The 19,265-nt window shown below is 39.3% G+C and overlaps 1 protein-coding gene across 1 annotated transcript in view; it reads left to right on the top strand.

Moving 5' to 3' along the window:
• Positions 1–19,265, top strand: part of hipk3b (homeodomain interacting protein kinase 3b) — a 57,918-nt gene that overhangs the window by 23,084 nt on the left and 15,569 nt on the right. Inside the window, exons 3-6 of the mRNA XM_041795129.1 lie at positions 9,223–9,346; positions 17,853–17,972; positions 18,455–18,541; positions 19,060–19,244. Coding sequence (XP_041651063.1) covers positions 9,223–9,346; positions 17,853–17,972; positions 18,455–18,541; positions 19,060–19,244 — 516 coding nt within the window. The remainder of the gene's footprint in view (positions 1–9,222; positions 9,347–17,852; positions 17,973–18,454; positions 18,542–19,059; positions 19,245–19,265) is intronic.

Raw genomic sequence — 19,265 nt, 5'->3', positions numbered from 1 at the left:
TTGTGAAGCTTCGGGTCAGCAATTTACATACACTGTTTGCTTTGGATTCTAGCCACGCATCATGTTTTTGTTGCTCTCGCTCTCACATAACATTGCCTTGTGTTCCGCCTTTTTGTGGATTAGACACAGACAAACTGAGAGGGAGGAAGAGAAGAGGTGGATGAAGGACGGAAAGCAGCTGTTTGAGGTGAAGGAGCACACGGTTGAACTTGTTGACCAGTGAGAGACTTGTTTTCATTGGTCAGAGTCTGTGCAAAGAGCAGTGGTAAATTATAGAGAAAGCCTCAGGATGTAAGGACCAAGATGGCAACAAAATTTAACCATTGCTCCTGCTTGTTTGGGTATTATTTTGTGATTGTTGCTGAATATTATACCTGCAGTGTGGGCGGTTTATACTTGGCACAGTGGTGCGGGCATGCTGAGCCTGCTGTTACTGCTGTGCTCAGCATTGTGCATATGGGTTTGTTACTGATGGTTTCCATTAAAGACAAGCTGGCAGCCAATGCAGAGTTTGTTATTCTCAGTCAGGCTTTGTTCTGTACTGACCTCACCAATGCCAAATGCTATTTGTTGCATCTTGCCACTGCCCTCTTGAATAAAATATTGGAAAGAAAACTTACATGAAAAGTTAGAAGATTCTTTTAACCTTTTTGAACTCAATGGACATCTTTCAAATTCTGTGGCAAACTAAAAGTTTGAAACTCTAGAAATAAGGATTTTTTCATTAATGAGCATCTGACACTGCTGCTAGCAGACACAGAAATCTCTTTGAAGATGTGTCTTTTCCCCCTCTGCTGCCTCTGGATGTGTCTTCACCAATAATAAACGTGGCTCTATGAAACCTTTGAACACAGTGATATTGTCGACAACTCATGTCTCGCATATAGTCATTCATTTCCAACCTTTGAACACGGTGGTATCAGTCAGCAGACCTGATATGCAACCTTGTGACTTGGAAAACAATTCCTATGTTCTTTTGCATCTTACAGAATTAAAGGCAGTTTGACTATATATAATGAAAGGAACAATGTCGATGTTGAGTCCATATATCACTATTATTTCTTTCTTTTGGCTGTGACAGTCACTTGAGAGTACAGTCCTTAATAATGTCAAAATTTTGTATATATTTTGAGGCCACTTTATAGGACTGGGCGACATGGCCTAAATATCATATCATGGTATTTTTCTTGCCTTTTACGGTAACTATATTATTAGGGCTGTAGTCAACCAAAGAAAATCTTGGTAAACCGAAATTGCACCCACACCGACCAACCAATTGGTCGTACAGGTTAAAAATAAAAAAGAACACAAAAAACCAAAATCAGCTTAATTCGTAACAGGCTCCTTATTGCACCCTCTGGTAGTCTGACCTTAAAAATCAATATAACAAGCTTCATGAGGCACTGTTAATTATTTTTATCCTCATTTTGTTGTACTAAAACAAAAGCTGACTCAGAGATAATCAGCTTGCACCTACCTTTAATCATATAATTTCTATGATAATGGCACGATAACTTTTTGGCATCATGGCCTACAAAATATCCTCAGAAAATTGTTTGTATTACAAAATAACTACTGACAGGATCATTTGTTCAGGCCGGAGCTGTGTCATTTGTGAGCATATATCAAACCGCATGCAGCGTTTATTTTCTGCGGTGTAGAGAGAAACGTCCACTGGTCTGGACTGAATGACCAAGAGACATTGTCTTTTCTTTCTTTGGTCTCTGTCTACCTGTAAAAGACGCTAACTCTGACATGAACATTTTAATCTGATGATAAACGGGCAATATCAAACCCCGCACTTACTGACTGACTTACTGTGAAATAAACAGGTCACAGGAGTTGGGGCTGTGACGGAGGACACAGCAGAGCCACTTCAGTAGCCTACAAAAAGCCTGCATCTTCGTGTCGCGTTTAAGACCTGTTGTTTCCAAGTTGTTTATGGCCTAACCGCTGTGAAACAATTAGAATAGAACATGTTCTGCATCACTTTGTGTGTCTCTCTGCCTGTATTGCCCAGCATTGCTCTTTCTCTCTCCTGCTGCGTCTGTCGGTAAGCTGCGCGCGTGACCAACCGACGAACAGGAAGCTTGGTCGGATGAGAACATACCAACCAACCATCCGACCAGTTGAATGAAAGGTGTCAGCCTCGCATATTATATCACAACATTACTAAATTGACAAGAAATAACACAAAAATCGCATATTCACACACAAAACCCTCTTTCCCCCCTAAAACAAGCCTGTGATGGCATACTCAACTCATGTCTGAGCATAAGATCACAGAAAATATTATAAGTGTCTCTGTGTTCACTTCTTTCTCACTGCACTCACACTAAGTGTTGTCTCCACCCTGCTTAAGTGTATTAAGCTCCTTCTGACTTGAGCACATTTCCTTATGGTGTTCACAATGAAAGCATTTGAGAAAAATAACAACTATGGACTTTAATGATTATGAACTTGACAGGGGTTGCATGTTTATTATTGGTTTAACTTTGCTTTGGCTGTCATACTGACAAGTTTTCTCAGCTACAGTTTACAGCTGCTTCTCTGACCTTGTTGAATGCCACAGCCTGGATCTTTGACTCATTATAGACAGAAAACAAGCAAGTCATGAGTTAAAAAGCACCTTTAAACTGTTGTTTAAGCTTTCACAAGATGAATTGGGCCCAACACAAACTGAGACAAACAAATGCAGTGTGTTGCTTGGTTTAAAGTCCCAGACAGGCCAATGAAATGCTGTGCAAAGCAGAAACACTCACTGTATGTTGCTGTTATTACAGCCATCAAACTTGGCGAAGGAAGAGCACCGAATTTGACCTGTTTACTCTGTTTAATTACAACAGCAAGAGTATGGGATGTTCAGTTAGTTACCCAGCTGCTCATAATGCTAGAGAAAAACATACTCGTGACTGTACTCAGACTGAGCTGTCTGTCACACATCACTATGCTACACCATAATGGCAGCAGTTTCAACATAACACATGCTTTTAAATCAGTGATGACATAGTTGCAAAAATCCAGTCTTTGGCAGAAATTTTACTGCAGATTGTGTATTTATCCCAGTTTCCAGCCCACCACTACTGCTGTTTTTAAACCAAAACCATCTCCATAATTTAAATGAACAATAGTATAAAAACAAAATATCAGCTCTTCAGTCATTTTTAAACCCAAAGATGCCACAAGTGAAAGAGTGAGTAGTGTCGAAATTGAATAACATGTTGGCAATGTTCCTGTAACAAATGTTGATGACACATTTACAAGGTCTGCACATGTTTTTAAACATTTTTTATACTTTACAAAAAAAGAGTTTTCCCCTTGCTGGGTGCCATTGCTTAAACGATTTTGAAACATGTACTGATCGAGTTTTATCTTGACTTAATTTCCATTAGTATGAAAATCTGATAACCTGACTACTCTAGTAACTAGAAAAGCACTCGGAGAGCACAGACCTCTGCAATTAGCACTATCTCCCAATAGTAAAGAACCCTTTAAAATATTCCTGGATCCAGACGGTGATCCGGTTCACTCCCAAAATTTAATCAGTCCTTCCTTATGCCATTTCTGACATTTCCTGAAAATTTCATCAAAATCCGTCCATAACTTTTTCAGTTATGTTGCTAACAAACTAACAAACTAGCAAATGCTGCCCATCACATAACCTCCTTGGCGGAGGTAATAACTGGACCATTTGCCATTATTTTATTATCTCATCATATTCTTTGTGTGTGGCTATAAACCTTAATGTGCTTCAAGATGAAGCATTCTCTATCTAGCTGTGGCTTAAAAGCGTCAGGGCAGTACATAATCTCTGTTTTGGCTTTTGTTAAACTTGATGACCACTATTTAATTCCATCCTATCTTAAAGGTGCCTACCGACCAGGTGCTCTGTGCTGTCATTTGTCTAAGTCTGTGCTTGTTTAGGTACACTTTCATTCATTCATGTCTGCTTCCACTTACTCCTGTTACATAGGCCGAGAGTCTGTGCTTGTACTTGGCCGAAGCAGGATTGTCATCCATCACTGCTCTCATCTTTTTGTCCTACCTGTCCATTTCCTGAGAAACTCCTGCACGTGGCTGTAAACAGTCACGAGGCTTTGCCCCTCTGGCGTTCAATGGCCCCTCTGCTTTTACGCCGCATCCTCAGGATGGAAAATAGATTTGGTTTCACAGGAGGGTGGTGAGGCTTGGGTTGGGTTGATTAGGACAGATCTGCAGCCATGGCAACTCTCCCCCCAACTGAAGAAGAGACCTTCTTTTAGTTGGCTTTCTTTATTTCACTTTTATCTTTCTTTACTTCACTGTTTTATCTGTGGCTGCATTTGGTGTGAAAAAGTACAAGCTAAGGTGCATAGAGGGAATGCACTGTGCCCATTGTCTGTCTACTATGAAGGACTCTAACCCAGACTCCTATCTTTTTTATTTTCGCAGTGTTTCTCTTTGTTATTGTTCTAAAAACAGAAATGTTAAAGGTTTTGAGCTCTGATACTAGCCAACCTCATTGTTTGTGTGATTTCTTCTAGATTTGGAGATAAAACATCTCAAAATTGTTTCCTTTGCTTATCATAAAACTCTGTATCACATGGAGAAAGAACTGTACTGCAAACAAGACTAAATTGTTTTGACATGCAATATCTATTATTTGAGTAAGACCCCTTTACAGTACTTATATTTACTTTAATAAATAGAGAATGTTTTTTTCATACAAGCAGATTTTTGAGGCCTGTGTATGAGCTTTTATCCAGTGAACTGGGTCTGTAGACTGAACTCCCAAGTGGAATAGGAGCTTTGAAGCTGCTCAGGGACTAATGCATTGGCTGTTGCAGGAGGTCAGGTTGTTGGTTTTAGGTTACGGGGTAGTCTCTAACCACAGAGACCAACTCGGTGATGACGCCATAGTGCTGCTTGAGTGTTACTGATCAACCATACAGTATGTTCCCTGATGAATGCATGTGTGTGTTATTATGTAGCTTCTCTCTCTCCTCACTCCTCCAGGGAAAACCTGTTCCTTATAAATAGGACATGCCTGAGAGGCTGAGATGGTTGGCATAACTGCCTGCTTGGTTTTCTGCTGCTATGTTGCCCACTGCGCCAGCTGTTGTGGGCATTTGTTTAGACCATGTGATAAATTTGACTAAAACTTATTTTAGCAGTTCTAAAGATTGTTGTTGCTAGCCATATGTTCCCAGCCATTCACCCCCATGCGGCTCCAAAGACGTCATAATAAATGTCTGCAGGATCTCTTTAGATATGTTCTGTATGAAAGCGTAAGATTACCAGCTGGTATGTCCGGCTGTCTAAAGGAGCAGTCTTAGGATGTCCCTTTGAGCTAATTGTCTTGAAATCCAATCTGTGTCCTTTTGTAGATTACTTCTATCTTCTGTATTCTTCCATGCTAGTAAACAGTTTGTGGGTGGTGTATGTTGTCTATAAGCTGAATGGAAATGATAGGGTGTATCTTTGTCACTCAGCAGCAAGTTCCTCAAGTCTCTCAGGCATAATTTTGAGGCCCAGTTTTTCAGAGACTACACTCATTTTAAAAAGAAATATAAACACATAAATATTTATATTGATAAAGTTACGCATGCTTATAACTAGGCTAGCTGGCTAATGACTTTAAGTCAGACCCTGTGGTGGTCAGCACCAGAATTATGAGTTAGTTAAATTAATTATTAATATATATTTTTTTAACAAGTTAAGACCCACAATACTAGCCAAAAGCTGTCTTCTCTGTATCTCAGCCAGCTGGCACAGTTAAGGCCCTTGCACACCAAACACATTTTGGGTTTTTTTGCACAAAATATTTTTTTGAGCATGTAGCAAGTCAGTGCAAGCTTTGACACCAGCAGTGTAATTGTGCTGTGCAAATTTGCAGCTGATATTTTTTCGAACACTGTTTAATTTTTTCTGTTTGGTTCAGCACACATTTGACCAATCAAAAGACTTACTGTTGCAGATGGTAGAGGAGTTTTGAGGCAGGCAGGAGCAGAACCTTCTTCTCTTTTCTCCTTTACATATGAACTTTTGTCTCTAGCCAGTGCTGAGTTATTTTGGTCTTTAATCTGATATATTGAGCCTGGTAAAAGAGGGTTACCGGCAGCAGGAAGCCCGGCACTATCCATGTGAACCAAAATGTGCTACATGCACAGCTGGAGCTGTTTACAACCAAACAGGACTTTACTCCAGTGATACCTTTAACAACAAAAATCACTGCTCCAGATCATTCAGCTCCACGGGCGAGCCCTCCCTCGTAGTGTACCCCGAGAGTGCCCTTGATATTACTAGTACTAATATTTAACATATATTTAATGAAAAGCCCATCTCTCCTCCCAGCCAACTTGGCTGAGAAGAGGGAGCAGCACAGTGAATTAAACAATGAAATAAAATGACACTGACCTCCTACCTGTGTGAAAAGGTAATGTTATGCATGCACTGGAGGGGAGAGAGGATAAAACATTTTATCTTCCACTCTAATGCATTTCAGTTTACCATCGTGAACTTGTATAAAACACACAGCAGCCTTTCGCAGCTTGAGTGTTTTTGAAGAATCTGCATAGTTTGTTTGCAAAATCGCGTTGCTCCTGATGTGAATAGAAAGCCAAGTGAAAACTTGCCTCAGAATTTTTTTTGCCATTTCATGTTGTTTATTGGTGTCGTCCTTGATGTGAATAGGCCTGTAGCCCCTGGAGTTCTTAGTAATGCAACAATGCTGTTTGATCTGATGTAAACAATGGTGAACTGGTAGCACCAGTAACAACTTGCAGAAACAGCACTTTATAGAGCTATTTTGAGCTAGAAAAAAGGGTATGGAGTTTTCCAGAGGCTGTGTCAAGTTATACTCACACAAAACCAAGGCAATAAGTAATGGTATTCAGCACAGGAATGTGGTTGTTCACCTGCAAAGATGCTCGAAGACTGGTGGTGCTAGCACTGCTAATGTAGGTCACATTCGGGAAAAAGTGTGAAGTTTGTTTACCATTACATTAAGAAGTTGTTTGTTTTCTTGGCTTCACACTAGTTAACTAAATGCATTTTATCTGTATTAGATCAAATGTTAAATGATTTGCCTGGAACATAACTACTCAAACTAGGGATGCACCGATGCAATGGTTAAACAGCAGCACTGGCTGACATCGGCCCTGTTTACATACATCCGCTAAATGATGTGACATGAACAGATATCAGTCACCATTGTTTATAGTCCAGAGGAAACTTAGAAGTTAGACAAACTCTGATCTGTTTACAAGGTCAAATGAGAGCGAAAATGTTTCCATACTACGAGTCTTACACATACAAAACGATAGATATCACTATTTATTTTCATGATTTTTTATTTTATTTTTCCAAGATCTCCATTGTCAATCAGATGAAAACAATAGTGTTGTGAAATGTATACAAATTAAAAGATGTCAATTAAACAAAAGCTAATGTTTGTCCAATCAATTTAATGTTGGCCTTTATTATACCTTATTGCTGATTTAAAGAAGTTTTAAGAAGAGTTTTTTGATTAGGCTTAAGTAATGACCAGTTAGACAAACTCTGATCTGTTTTCATGGTCAAACACAAGGGATAATGTATGTTAAGTGGGAGCGTTACTCCAGAAGATAGAATGCAAAACATTATTATCTGTATTGGCCCCAATTTTCAGACTTGGTTCACCTCTAGTATTTTTATAAGGAGCCTTTTGGAGTGTCTAATAGATAAGCCGTTAGTCTTAGGGCTCTGTATTGGCAGGGATATGGCTTTCCAAAAAATATCTTGAAACAGGAATCACATTTAATATACTGCAATAAACTGCAATAACATATATAAGAGACATATTGCCTTTTTATAAAAAATTCAGGAAAACTCATATTTCATCATATAAATTAAATCTAAAGGGGATCTGTTTTATTGGCAGTCAACAAAAGGGGATTTGTAGCTGTCATAACCTTTTTAAATTAAATTAATTTTTATTTTATTTTCTGCACAGTTGAATGGACATTTTTCTGTTAACATAAAGCTAAAATCTTTACATGAAAAGTTCTGATTGAAAGCAGATCAAAGGGGAACAGTTTCATGAACATATTGTAATAATAATCAGTGGTTTTATATTTTCTTAGAGCCCCAGTTAGTCTGTGTGCTACATAGTCATTGTGTTGTATTGATTTTAGAGAGCAGGCCTCTTCCTCAGAAAGACTCCCATCAGAGGAAAAGAGCTCAGACTACATCGTGCTGTCAGTGCAGTGTCACAGTTTATAGGCTTTGTGGTGTCCTAAACACTGACTTCTTGACAGTTGTCAGCACGTCTTACCTATATTAGTGCTGACAGGCCTGCGTCACCACTAGCTGTCCCTTAGACAGGGTATTACTGGGCTGTTATGGAGTCGGTTCAGGCAACACTAGTCCAGGACGTAGGTGAAGACGTAGTGACTGTGCTCCTTATTTCCCATCAGCCTAGAGCCTAGATACAACAGTCTGTCAGAGGTCTGATCCTGGCCTGGCTGACCTGCTAACCCACTGACTCAGCCTGCTGATGCTTGGCGACAATACTGGCTTACAAGTCACTTGGCACCAAAACACATGGACAACAAATTCTAATCTGAATGGCAGGCAACAAAAATTTAATCACATTAATAATAATCTGCATTTATTTGCGTAAGACATCAGCACCAGCCTACTTAGGCCTGAGAACAAAAAACTCATCTCTCGTAAAGTTGAGAAAAGATAGTTTTTGGATTTTGTTGGCAAGGATTTGAGTTTTTTTCTTACTTTTTGGTACAACCTATACACACACAACAACAAGCCAACGTATTTGTGTACTTTAGACACTTTGGAGGAGTTCACCTTTTTTTTTTTTTTTTAGTTAAAAAACAATAATTTACCCAGCAGTGATTGTCTGAGACTTGTACTTTTTCTCTGTGGTATCAAACCAGGTATTGTTGTTTTATCTATACTAGAATAGAGTAGAATTTTTCAAATCTGGTATTTGGTGAATTCTTTAACCACACAAAAATGTATATTTTTTTAGAGGGAAGCCTGTGAATCTAAAAGTTACATTCAGAAATACTCTAAATTTATCATTTTTTTCAAAGGATTTCTCATATAGCACAGAAACATTTTAATGACACTATTTTTAATTTCAGATTATTCTTATGTATATTACTGTATACTCATTTATTTTACCAAGTCATTGTTGTGTGAAATGAGCAGAACTTGATTGTGTCTTTTTTTATTCCACAGGGCTCCAGAGATTATTTTGGGATTGCCGTTTTGTGAAGCCATAGACATGTGGTCCCTGGGCTGTGTGATAGCTGAACTTTTTCTGGGCTGGCCCCTTTACCCCGGGGCCCTTGAGTACGACCAGGTGAACTACCATCTTCTCACTAACACTTTTTTTACTGTCATTGTCTTCTGGAGCATTATTATTAAAGTTTCAACTTTTCATCTAATCCTCCCTTGTGTACCTCCCCTGCTTTTGCCTCACTTATCCCAACATCTCTTACTTTAAGTTTCAGCTTCCATGACTCAGTCTCTCCATGCTGTACCGTAGCCACATGGAAACTGTTTTCATCTTGGGCTCCATTTTTTCAGTCGGCCTTTCCTCCATTTATAAGTTCTACCCTCACTACAGCCTTCCATCCCATATGTCAGCCACATACACGCCCAACACGCACACTAAACATTGCACACGGCCTATGTGGCTGTCTCGGCAGCATTACTCCCACTGTTTCCACCAAACCAGTTATTTTCCTGCTCTCCTCTCTGTCCCTCCTTTCTTCCTACTTTTCCTCTTTTTCTCTTCACTTTCCAATCAAGGCAGCCCACAGAGGAGTGGGCTCTGTGTGTTTTGTTTTTTAGTTTGCATTCAATCCAGCTTTCTATTACAGGCTTGCCTTCAGGGTACTGAGTCAGACGAGGCTCCCACTGTTGAAGTTTGCAGATTATGTGATCCATGGCCACTTTGGTCTGAATCTCCCAAAAAAGAAGGATTGCAAAGATAAAGTTGAGGGAAGTTGCTGACAAAGCCTGAGAACAGACAGGGACACTCAGCAGAGTTCAGGACAGATTGGTTGAAGTTTGGACAATAATACAACATAGTCACAGAATGTACCACTGGAAAAAATGTTACTTCATTCTTAGATGGATCCAGGCCTAATGCTGTCTTCAGGGTGCTGAAGGAATTGTCTGTAGGAGGAAGGGAGGGAAGGAAACTTTAAAAGTTTAGGGACAGAAACTTTTGTGCATAATTACACAGAGAAAAAAAGACAGTGATGGATTGTTTGAATGAAGATAGAGATGTGGGGCTCAAGGGACTCACAGTAACAAATTAGTGCTGTATTTACTGCTTCCTTGGTGACGTACCCACCCTGAGGATAATATCAGCTGCCATGTGTGACAGCAGAATGGCAACTTCATGTGATTGATGCTTTGTCTATTTGGAGCTGTTGGATGCCTGCCCCTCCCAGTGGAGCCCTCACAGTGTCTTCCCAGGACCAGACTGATCTGGGCTTATGCTGAGCTGCTTTCCCCAGCCTTGCAGCCCTGTCTACTCAAAGCCTGCCAGCAGTCAGATCATGCTCTGTCCTATGCAGCACCCTACATTACAGAGCTCTAGCCCCTCCGCACATCACACTCATACCAGAGTATTTTTATAGCCTGGCTTCATTTTTCACTCTCCCCCAAAACTGAGACAGGAGAGATAACTCAACACCTCCGAAAGAGATTTGACTTGTGCGCCGCACCACCAGTCTGAATATGATGAATCTGTTTTTGTAGGAACCAGTCGGCATGTCGCAGAGCTGATTTAGGGATGTGTGGGAGCAAACTCCTCAATTTAGTCAGGACCTCCTTGGAGCTGATGGGTTGATTAGTGTGGGTGGGATAAAGGTGGCATAGATGGGGTGAGACAATAAAATAAAACACAAGATAACAGGTGAGAAGAAATCTGTGGATTGTAACGGATGGAGATGAAAGCCCTACTATATGTAAATTAGGTTTAAACACCGACAAGAGTCAATCTAGATTGCTACTTGTTATATCCTGCACCCCTTGTGTTACCATCTATTATTGTATGCTGATTAAAATACCTGCGTTGAATTTTAAGCTCTGGATGTTCTCAGGGATGACTGAATACTATCCTGGACCATTTTAGTAGAATGGATATGTTGTAAAGGGGAAACGCAGGCCTGTTCTAGCCCCTGTGCCTGTGTTTTTTTGTACTTTGACATCCACCCAGAATAAGAAAATCATCTATCCCTCTGCCAAGTCTGCCCACTGGCATGCAGGGTTCTCAGTTTGGTCATGGAAATGCCCAGCAAATGATGAAAAACAGACTGTAGGAGCAGGAGACTTAAAAAAAGAAATTGTTTATTCTGCTCTCCTAAGGTTTTAATCTCATAATGAATTTAAAAAAACCTATTTAAACACAGATGATTAAAGTTCTTTCAATGAATGATAAAGATTTTTATAGTTTAAAACCACTTGTGAGACATAGTGTAGTTTAACATTGAAAGCAGAAACCTCATACTTTTCAGTCTCACACAGTCAAAGCTCCAAACCCACTGGCAAAGACAAAAACATGATGTACAGTATGTAGAGTTGTAACAATTAAGGCTGAACAATTATTTTAAATTTAGATGAAATCGTAAAATAATAATGAATAAAAATTTTTATTTATTAAGCACTTTCAATCAAATTGCTGTGCAGAGAATTAAAAGAAGAAAAAATAAAAGAACATAACAATCTACTAACATATAAAAACACACTATAAGAAAGTAAAAAAAGTAGTACTTCAGCTTTGCTTTAAATACATCAATGGAAGATGCTTACATTATGTCCACAGGTAGTCTGTTCCCGCTCACCAACCGACCATTCACTATTTTTTAAGTTAGAAGCAGCACCTTGAAGTCTGCTCTAAACTGAACAGGAAGCCAATAAGAGGGACCAACTCTGGAGTAATGTGCTCATATTTATTGCTCTGGTTAGACAAGAGTGTTCTGTACCATCTGCAGACCTTGAAGACTCTTTTTGGCAAACCTGACAGAAGGACATTACATTAATCTAATTGTAACAAAACAAAACATGAATAAGGACCTCAGCATCCAAAAATGATAGTAAAGAACTACTTTTGGCAACATTTCTGAGGTGAAAAAAGGCTGCTCTTGTCACCTCTTTAATATGAAAATCAAATGAAGGAGTCTGATCAAAAACACACCAAGATTCTTGAGTCTGGATGGACAGTCACCCAAGGACAGAGTGAAATGATCAAACAGATGATTAAGTCTCGCTGGTCAAGTAACTATGATTTCTGTCTCAGCAGAATTGAGAAACAGGGGATTTGTTGATAACCAGTTTTTAATGGCAGAGACAGGCCTTGATTTTATTTATTTCAGATTTGCTTTAGAGGACACTTGGCATGTTTGACTGTAAATCAGAACCACGGTGGACCTGATACAGACCCCTGTGGCACCTCATGCCAAACAGCACAGGACTCAGAGAATACATTGTTGTACTGTTATTTTAGAGCTCTTTGACAGGTAAGACCTCAAGGAAAGGCCTGAGATGCCAAAATAATTCTGAACTCTTTTTAATAGCATACAGTGATCCACTGTATTGAAAGCAGAGCTAAGATCTAGCAACAATATGTCTCAGAGTCAGCAACCAATAACAAATCAAACATCACCTTTGTAAGTGCTGCTCTGTGGAGGATTCACCCTAAAAGCTGACTGCAATGGCTCAAAAAGATTATTTGATGACAAATTATTCAAAAGCTGATTTGAGACCTCTTTCTCAAAAATGTTTGACAAAAAAAGGAGGATTGAGAAAGGCCTATGATTAAAGAGCCAATATTTGCGACACCTGCCATTTTCAAATCATAGACTTGAAGGTGCAGTATTTCCTTACTCTGAAATGTGTGTCAAATGTTTGATACTTTTTTTGCCACAGAAATGCCATTTTATTTTAATAGCTCACAAAATTGTAAATTCCTTTGTATTTATATGTTTTTCTAAATTAAGAGCAAATAAAAATAAATTCACATTGAATTTGTAATTTAGGTTCAAATAATCACAATAAGATGTTATTGGTCCTTGAAAATTGTTAAAAACTCTAAAATTGGACATTTAAACTGTAAGGCCATTAATAGTCTTAAAATGTCTTGTTTTTATGAGTGAGAAGTCTAACATTTTAGAAGGCACAGTGATGAAGACATGTCTTTATGCTATCTTTGTTTTTCTTGCCAACTTAATACAATTTTAATGATTCTTTTTGTGTACAGTGCTTGTCCATGAAACTATTACTAACATTTACAGCAGCCCACCCTTATCTTAACAAATATTCTTTGAATTAAAAAAACATTTCTGCTTTTACATGGTTAAACTGTTTAAAATCAGTGTAGCACACCTGCAAAAATGTGTAATGATGAATATCACCATATGGCATATTAATAAAACAGTGGCAATAAATGTGCCAGAAATCATTAGATTTGGGTGTTTATGGCCAAAAAATGTCTGTGCCTTGGATCATTTGACATTTTATAAACAGTACATTAAATCAGAAAATTCAGCCCTGGTCCAGTGTACCGAGAAATCTTGCATGCCTTTCATTTTTGAATGTTTGCTGCGCAAAGAAAGAGGTATTCATTTTTCTCAGTTCAGGTCTTAAAAAACATAGTCTTAAATTTGTTTTTTAAAAGTGTGTAGGAACCCTGCTATGGCAGCAAGAATGGGAATCCTAGGCACCTTTTATTGGGTAATTTCATGTTTTATATCACCAAAATTTGCAATCAAAACCTGTGCACTACCTTAATTGCACAAAAAGCTCTAGCAACATTGGTAAAGAGCTTTTTTTTTTTTTTTTTTTTTTTTTTTTTTTAATTTAATTGTATAAAAGTATCAATTTTTTAAACCTTATTTGTGACCCTCTAGAAGTCATAAAACATCGCAGACCCAACAGTCATTTTTTTATTGTTTAATTGAATTTAACTAACTTAATTTCATGGGATTAATTCAGTTTAACACAGTTTCAGTACAGAACATTAACTGTTGTGCTGGACAGAAAGTTTATAGATGTTACTGAGTGAGTGAGTCTTTTCTATATTTGGGGCTGAGTGTATGTGGGGAAAAAGGTGTAATCACATATGATTACAAAATTATTGAAATTATCCGTTTTCTAGTTTTGAGTTCTAGTTTTCTTTCTAGTTGTAAATCATTAGAGACCGTCTGCCGTTACCAAGAGCTTTCTAAACATGCCACATAATGAGTTTGAAAGGTTAAGAACATGAATAAACTTAAATGGGCATCCCCTGGGCTATCAGTATATTTTAATATTCCAGAGCATGAAAATAGAAAGCTTGTAAATTTTCATCACCTAAAATAAATAGCCAACTGACTGTATGTCAGTAAACAGGCAGGCAGCTGACTGCTGGTGTGAGGTGTCATCCAGGGGCCACAGGGTGGTCTGGCAGTGGCTGACCGAGCTCCTGCCACCTCCTTCTTCCCCCTTTTCTTCTTATCTTTCTGCAGGGGGTCTTTTTCCATGCCACCAAGCATGTTGTATTTATAACTTTGGCTCCTCTTCCTGCTCAGTGCCTCTCCTGTTGCTCTCCTCTTGCCTTACCTCATCCCCTAGTCACACCACCCTTTTTTGCCTCACCAGAACAGCAGCAGGCGACTCACGTTTTTGACTCGACGAACCTCACAGTTCAGCCTGTGTATCATTATGAGGGCCTATAATAAGCCCCAGTGTTGTAATCTTAGGCATGACTCCCTTCTCCATAGTTTAGTTTTATCTCTCTTTATGCCTTCTTACACTCTCTGAGTCCTGCTTTCTTGGGAGCCATTGAAGTGGTGCAACCATGAAGGGGGTCAGTGCACACTGTTACAGAAAGTAAAGTTATGTGATTGCTGTTTCTTGACTTTTCTTTTTGAGCTGGCAGCATGGAGGATCTGTAAGAATCGGAGGATGTAGTCAGGGTCAGTGGAAGCAATAGGGATTGGGGTTAGAAATGCAAGGTCAAAGGAGTAAATTTCCCGTCTGTTCGTGGGAACAAACTGTACCCCATGTCAAAAGAGATTATTTGTACACAGGGTAGACAGGAGGGTGTGGGTATCTCATTTGAGGCTCAGATGTACTTTTATGTATCGTGGTGAGGCATATCATTCAAATGCATTTTTTATAGTTGGTATTGTTATCTGGGTGGCCATAAAATGAACAGTGCCTGCCTGTGCTTCCTGTCAGCTCTGCAGCAGGCCCAGGCTCGCTTGATAGTTGTTTTGTGAGCACTAGTTTTTGCACCAGTGATCTCACTGGTTTGCAAGATCTCTGCAGAGACACGCCTTCCAGGAAAAATAAGGGTTTTCCCGTCAAAAGAATTTTCCCACCCACACAAAGTGACTATGATGCGCCTGTTGCTGTGTACATGATGTTGCTTAACTACAACACAGCTACAGCACATTATGGACATGAAAGGAGGGGGAATTTTAGTCTGTGTACTTTCAGGATAAAGTTGGTTAGAATCTGCAGTTCCAGTTATCTGTGAGGATGTGAAAGGCAGAAATGAAATCTCAGATGAAGTAGATGTGCTTGTTGTTGAAGGATTAAGCTCCAAACCTGAGCAATAGTCGGAAACATAATTTGCTTTATGATGCTTGGCCTTTAGCAGGCTTTTAAAGAAGCAAGGGGATGTTCGTCATGCCAACTAAATCATTTAGCGGATGAGTTTTCAGTCATCGTGCATGCTGTCAGAGTTCCAATAAATACATTGCTTTATCATAACCTCATCTAAAGCCAGCTAACAGAGTCATGGGCCCCCACACCCACACAGACACGTTAAAGCGTTTGCACCTCAGTAAAGGACAGATCGGACCAGTTTGGCCCTGAGGAGCACAGGAAAATCAACACATGAGAAGCTTCCAATAAAAACATTTTCAGTTGATTTCTTTAAGATCTGAAGTGTTACAAGCAACTTGCAAACTGACTCATTCATGATTATCAGCCTGTTGTCTTTGTGTTTGTAGACTGTTTCTGCCAAATGTTGTCTAAAATGGAAAAAAATACCATCTGATAAATGCTTGGATGTACTAGATATATAAATAGTCATTGCTGAAAGCAAACAACTTTCACATAAACCCTCTCTTGGATATCTCCTGCACATCTTTATGTGCAACAAAGTTGGACTTGATACTGGTTCTCAGGACTATGGTTGTAAAGCTTCATTGCTGGTAGTTACACAATCAGATGATATCAGCTGGGTCTGGTCTTGGATTCTTCCCATTGACAATATTTTGTGTCCTTTTTCCACTCTTGCACTTGTTTTCCTCTTAGGAATTTGGCATTTTAAGCCTCCCTCTTCTCCTCAAACGGGAGCTCATTATTTCTCTCCTGGAGAATGTAAGAGGCTTTCCTTTGCAGTCTGCATAACAAACTCTTCTTTATTCAGTTTGAATTTTTTGTCAGCCATTAGAGTCATTTTTCTCCAAATTTTGTGACGGATCAGAAGGACTTGTTAAGGGCAAGCATGGACAAAATTTCAACTGAAACTCCCTAATTTCTTGGGAATTTTCCTTTCCAAAATTTACACAAATACTTGTAAATCTCCATGAAATAATAGCACATTTCTGTGAAATTTTTAAAGGTATATTTTAAGTATCCCATAAAAAGTGGACATTTTTTTTTCAAATGTTTTACAAATATTTCAGTGAATATTATCATAAAGCCTAAACATTCCAATAAAATGGCCTTTGAATTTCAAGAAAATTCACCCAAATTTCAAAGATAAAAAAGATAAAAATTTCTCCTCAAAGATACACAAATACATTCCCACGTGCTAACATCCATCCATCCATTTTCTATTCAGCTTATCCCATGTAGCCTACCCCAGCTGTCATTGGGCAAGAGGCAGGGTACACCCTGGACTGGTCGCCAGTCAATCGCAGGGCTGACATATAGAGACAGACAACCAGGCACGCTCACATTCACACTTACAGCCAATTTAGAGTCACCAATTAACCTAAAGGAGCATGTTTTTGATGGTGGGAGGAAGCATGTGCTAACATATGTAACGATAAATATCACTATATGGTAAACTGATTGAATAAGAGTAATAAATGTGCCATGGAACCATCAAATTTAGGTGTTCATAACCAAAACATTTCTTAGTCTTAAATTTATGTTTTAGAAGTGTGTAGGAACCCTGTCTCTGGTTTCATGAGACCTCAACTAACTGGTTCATGAGCCTCTCTGTCCTCCCTATGTGCGACTCTTTGCTCATGCTTCTTAGCAGCACTGAATCTCTAATGGCTGTTGTCCTTTACACTCGCGTGTGATTGACGTCAGCCGGACTTCTCGCCGCTCTCCTCTCATAAACCTGTATGTGACACTCATGCCCCACAGCCATCTGACTGACAAGCATCATTACCCAGCAAAGCGTTTGGCATTGAGGCTGCAGGAACCTTGTTATCAGAGTTTACATGAAAAGACCCTGACGGCTTTCAGAGATCATAAACACAAGCCGCACTCAGTACAGGGTCTTATTTGGGTCCAGCCATTTCTCAGGAATGTGCCATCTTCAAGGTCTCTGCAGCTGTCTCTACTACATACAGCTCCACACACTCTGGCTCTAACTATGAAGGACTTTGCAGTTGGATTCAGTCATTCTCAGTATCCTTGGAGTTTATCAGTTTCTAACAGAGAGTGCCAATCTAAGGTGCTCTAGTATTGTGTTGGTTTTGGAGAGTGATAGGGAAATTGGTATCATTTAAAAGCAGCCCTTATTTAAATATGTCAGTCAAAAGCAATTAAAGGGTTTTTTTCTAACTTAACCTACAAGGCTTTTTTTCTCATCCCTTCCTTCCTCTTTTATCTCCCAACAGATTCGCTACATTTCTCAGACGCAGGGTTTGCCTGGAGAACATTTGTTGAATGCGGGGACAAAGACAGCACGGTTCTTTTGCAAAGAGTCCGACTCACCTTATGCAGCATGGAGACTAAAGGTGAGCTTTACACACCTGAAAAAGACGGCAAATTAGGTCACCACCACTTGTTAAAAACAAGTAACCTCTCCTCCTTTTGTGCGTCACTAAAAGCTAACAGTGAAAGTCATTGGCCAGCAGTAACTCAATAAGCAAATATTTTCTTCCTCCCTACAGGCAAACAAAGACCGCACTTCCTGATAATGAAGAAATGATAGCTTTCTAGGAATAAACATAAACAAAAAGACTTAAACTCTTATCAAAGCTGAAGTCAAAGAAAAAAATTGACTCTTGTTTGCTGGTCACATCTCTTCATATTCTGTGACTCAGCCTAATTGTGTTACATTAGCTTTTTCTGACAAGTAAATCTAAATCAGTTGGTTTCATTGCATGTCTGATCCATTTTATATTGGCATAAAACATTGAAATTGTAGCATAAATGAGTATGTTAATTACTGAATTCAGTGCTTTTGCATTTCCGATAATATTCCTCTTTTCCTCAGACAACAGACGAGCACGAGACAGAGACGGGGATGAAATCAAAGGAAGCCAGGAAGTACATCTTCAGCTGTTTGGATGACATAGCGCACGTATGTTCAGCTGTTGGATCACAGTGTACTCAGTGTACTCAGGACTATAGAGGAAGTTACATGTCAGATGTTTGTAGGCTGTAGGCTACAAGGTCTAAACCGGAGGAAGTCCACCTTCACCTCTATGTAGAGAGAAGAGCAGACAGATCTTCTTTCTGTGAAAGAAAAGGTCACCTCTAAGCTTAACTTTCCTGCAGTTAGATGTTGAAACCAAATTGAAAAGAAAAAATGAAGCTTCAGGTTTCACTCACTGTTCTCTGTTGAACTGACCACAGATGGAAATTCCCCAACCATGCATGCTAGTCAGAGTCAGTACTTTAATTTGTCAGATGGTTTCTTGTGAATTGGTCACTGGGAAATTTGTGTCATGTTTAGAAAACAAACATTTGATTAATCAGATACAGATAGTACCATAATTTTACAATTTGCATTCCCTGTTTCTATTAAGTAGAAGTAGAAGTTTTGATATGATATATGTATTTTGGCTTCTTCTCTTTTGGTAAATGTTTGTGTTTCAGGTGAACTTGGTAATGAATCTGGAAGGTAGTGACTTGCTCGTGGAGAAGGCTGACCGCAGAGAGTTTGTGGGCCTGCTGAAGAAGATGCTGTCGATTGATGCAGAAGAGAGGATCGCCCCTGCCGAAGCTCTCGGCCACCCGTTTGTGACAATGCAGCACCTGCTTGACTTTCCCCATAGCAACCAGTGAGTCCTTTTGGCCTCGGA

Source organism: Cheilinus undulatus, linkage group 1 (assembly GCF_018320785.1).
Source record: "Cheilinus undulatus linkage group 1, ASM1832078v1, whole genome shotgun sequence".
NCBI classification, from domain to species: domain Eukaryota; kingdom Metazoa; phylum Chordata; class Actinopteri; order Labriformes; family Labridae; genus Cheilinus; species Cheilinus undulatus.
The sequence above is the reverse complement of the archived record's forward strand: the minus strand, read 5'-3'. Positions and strand labels throughout refer to the sequence as shown.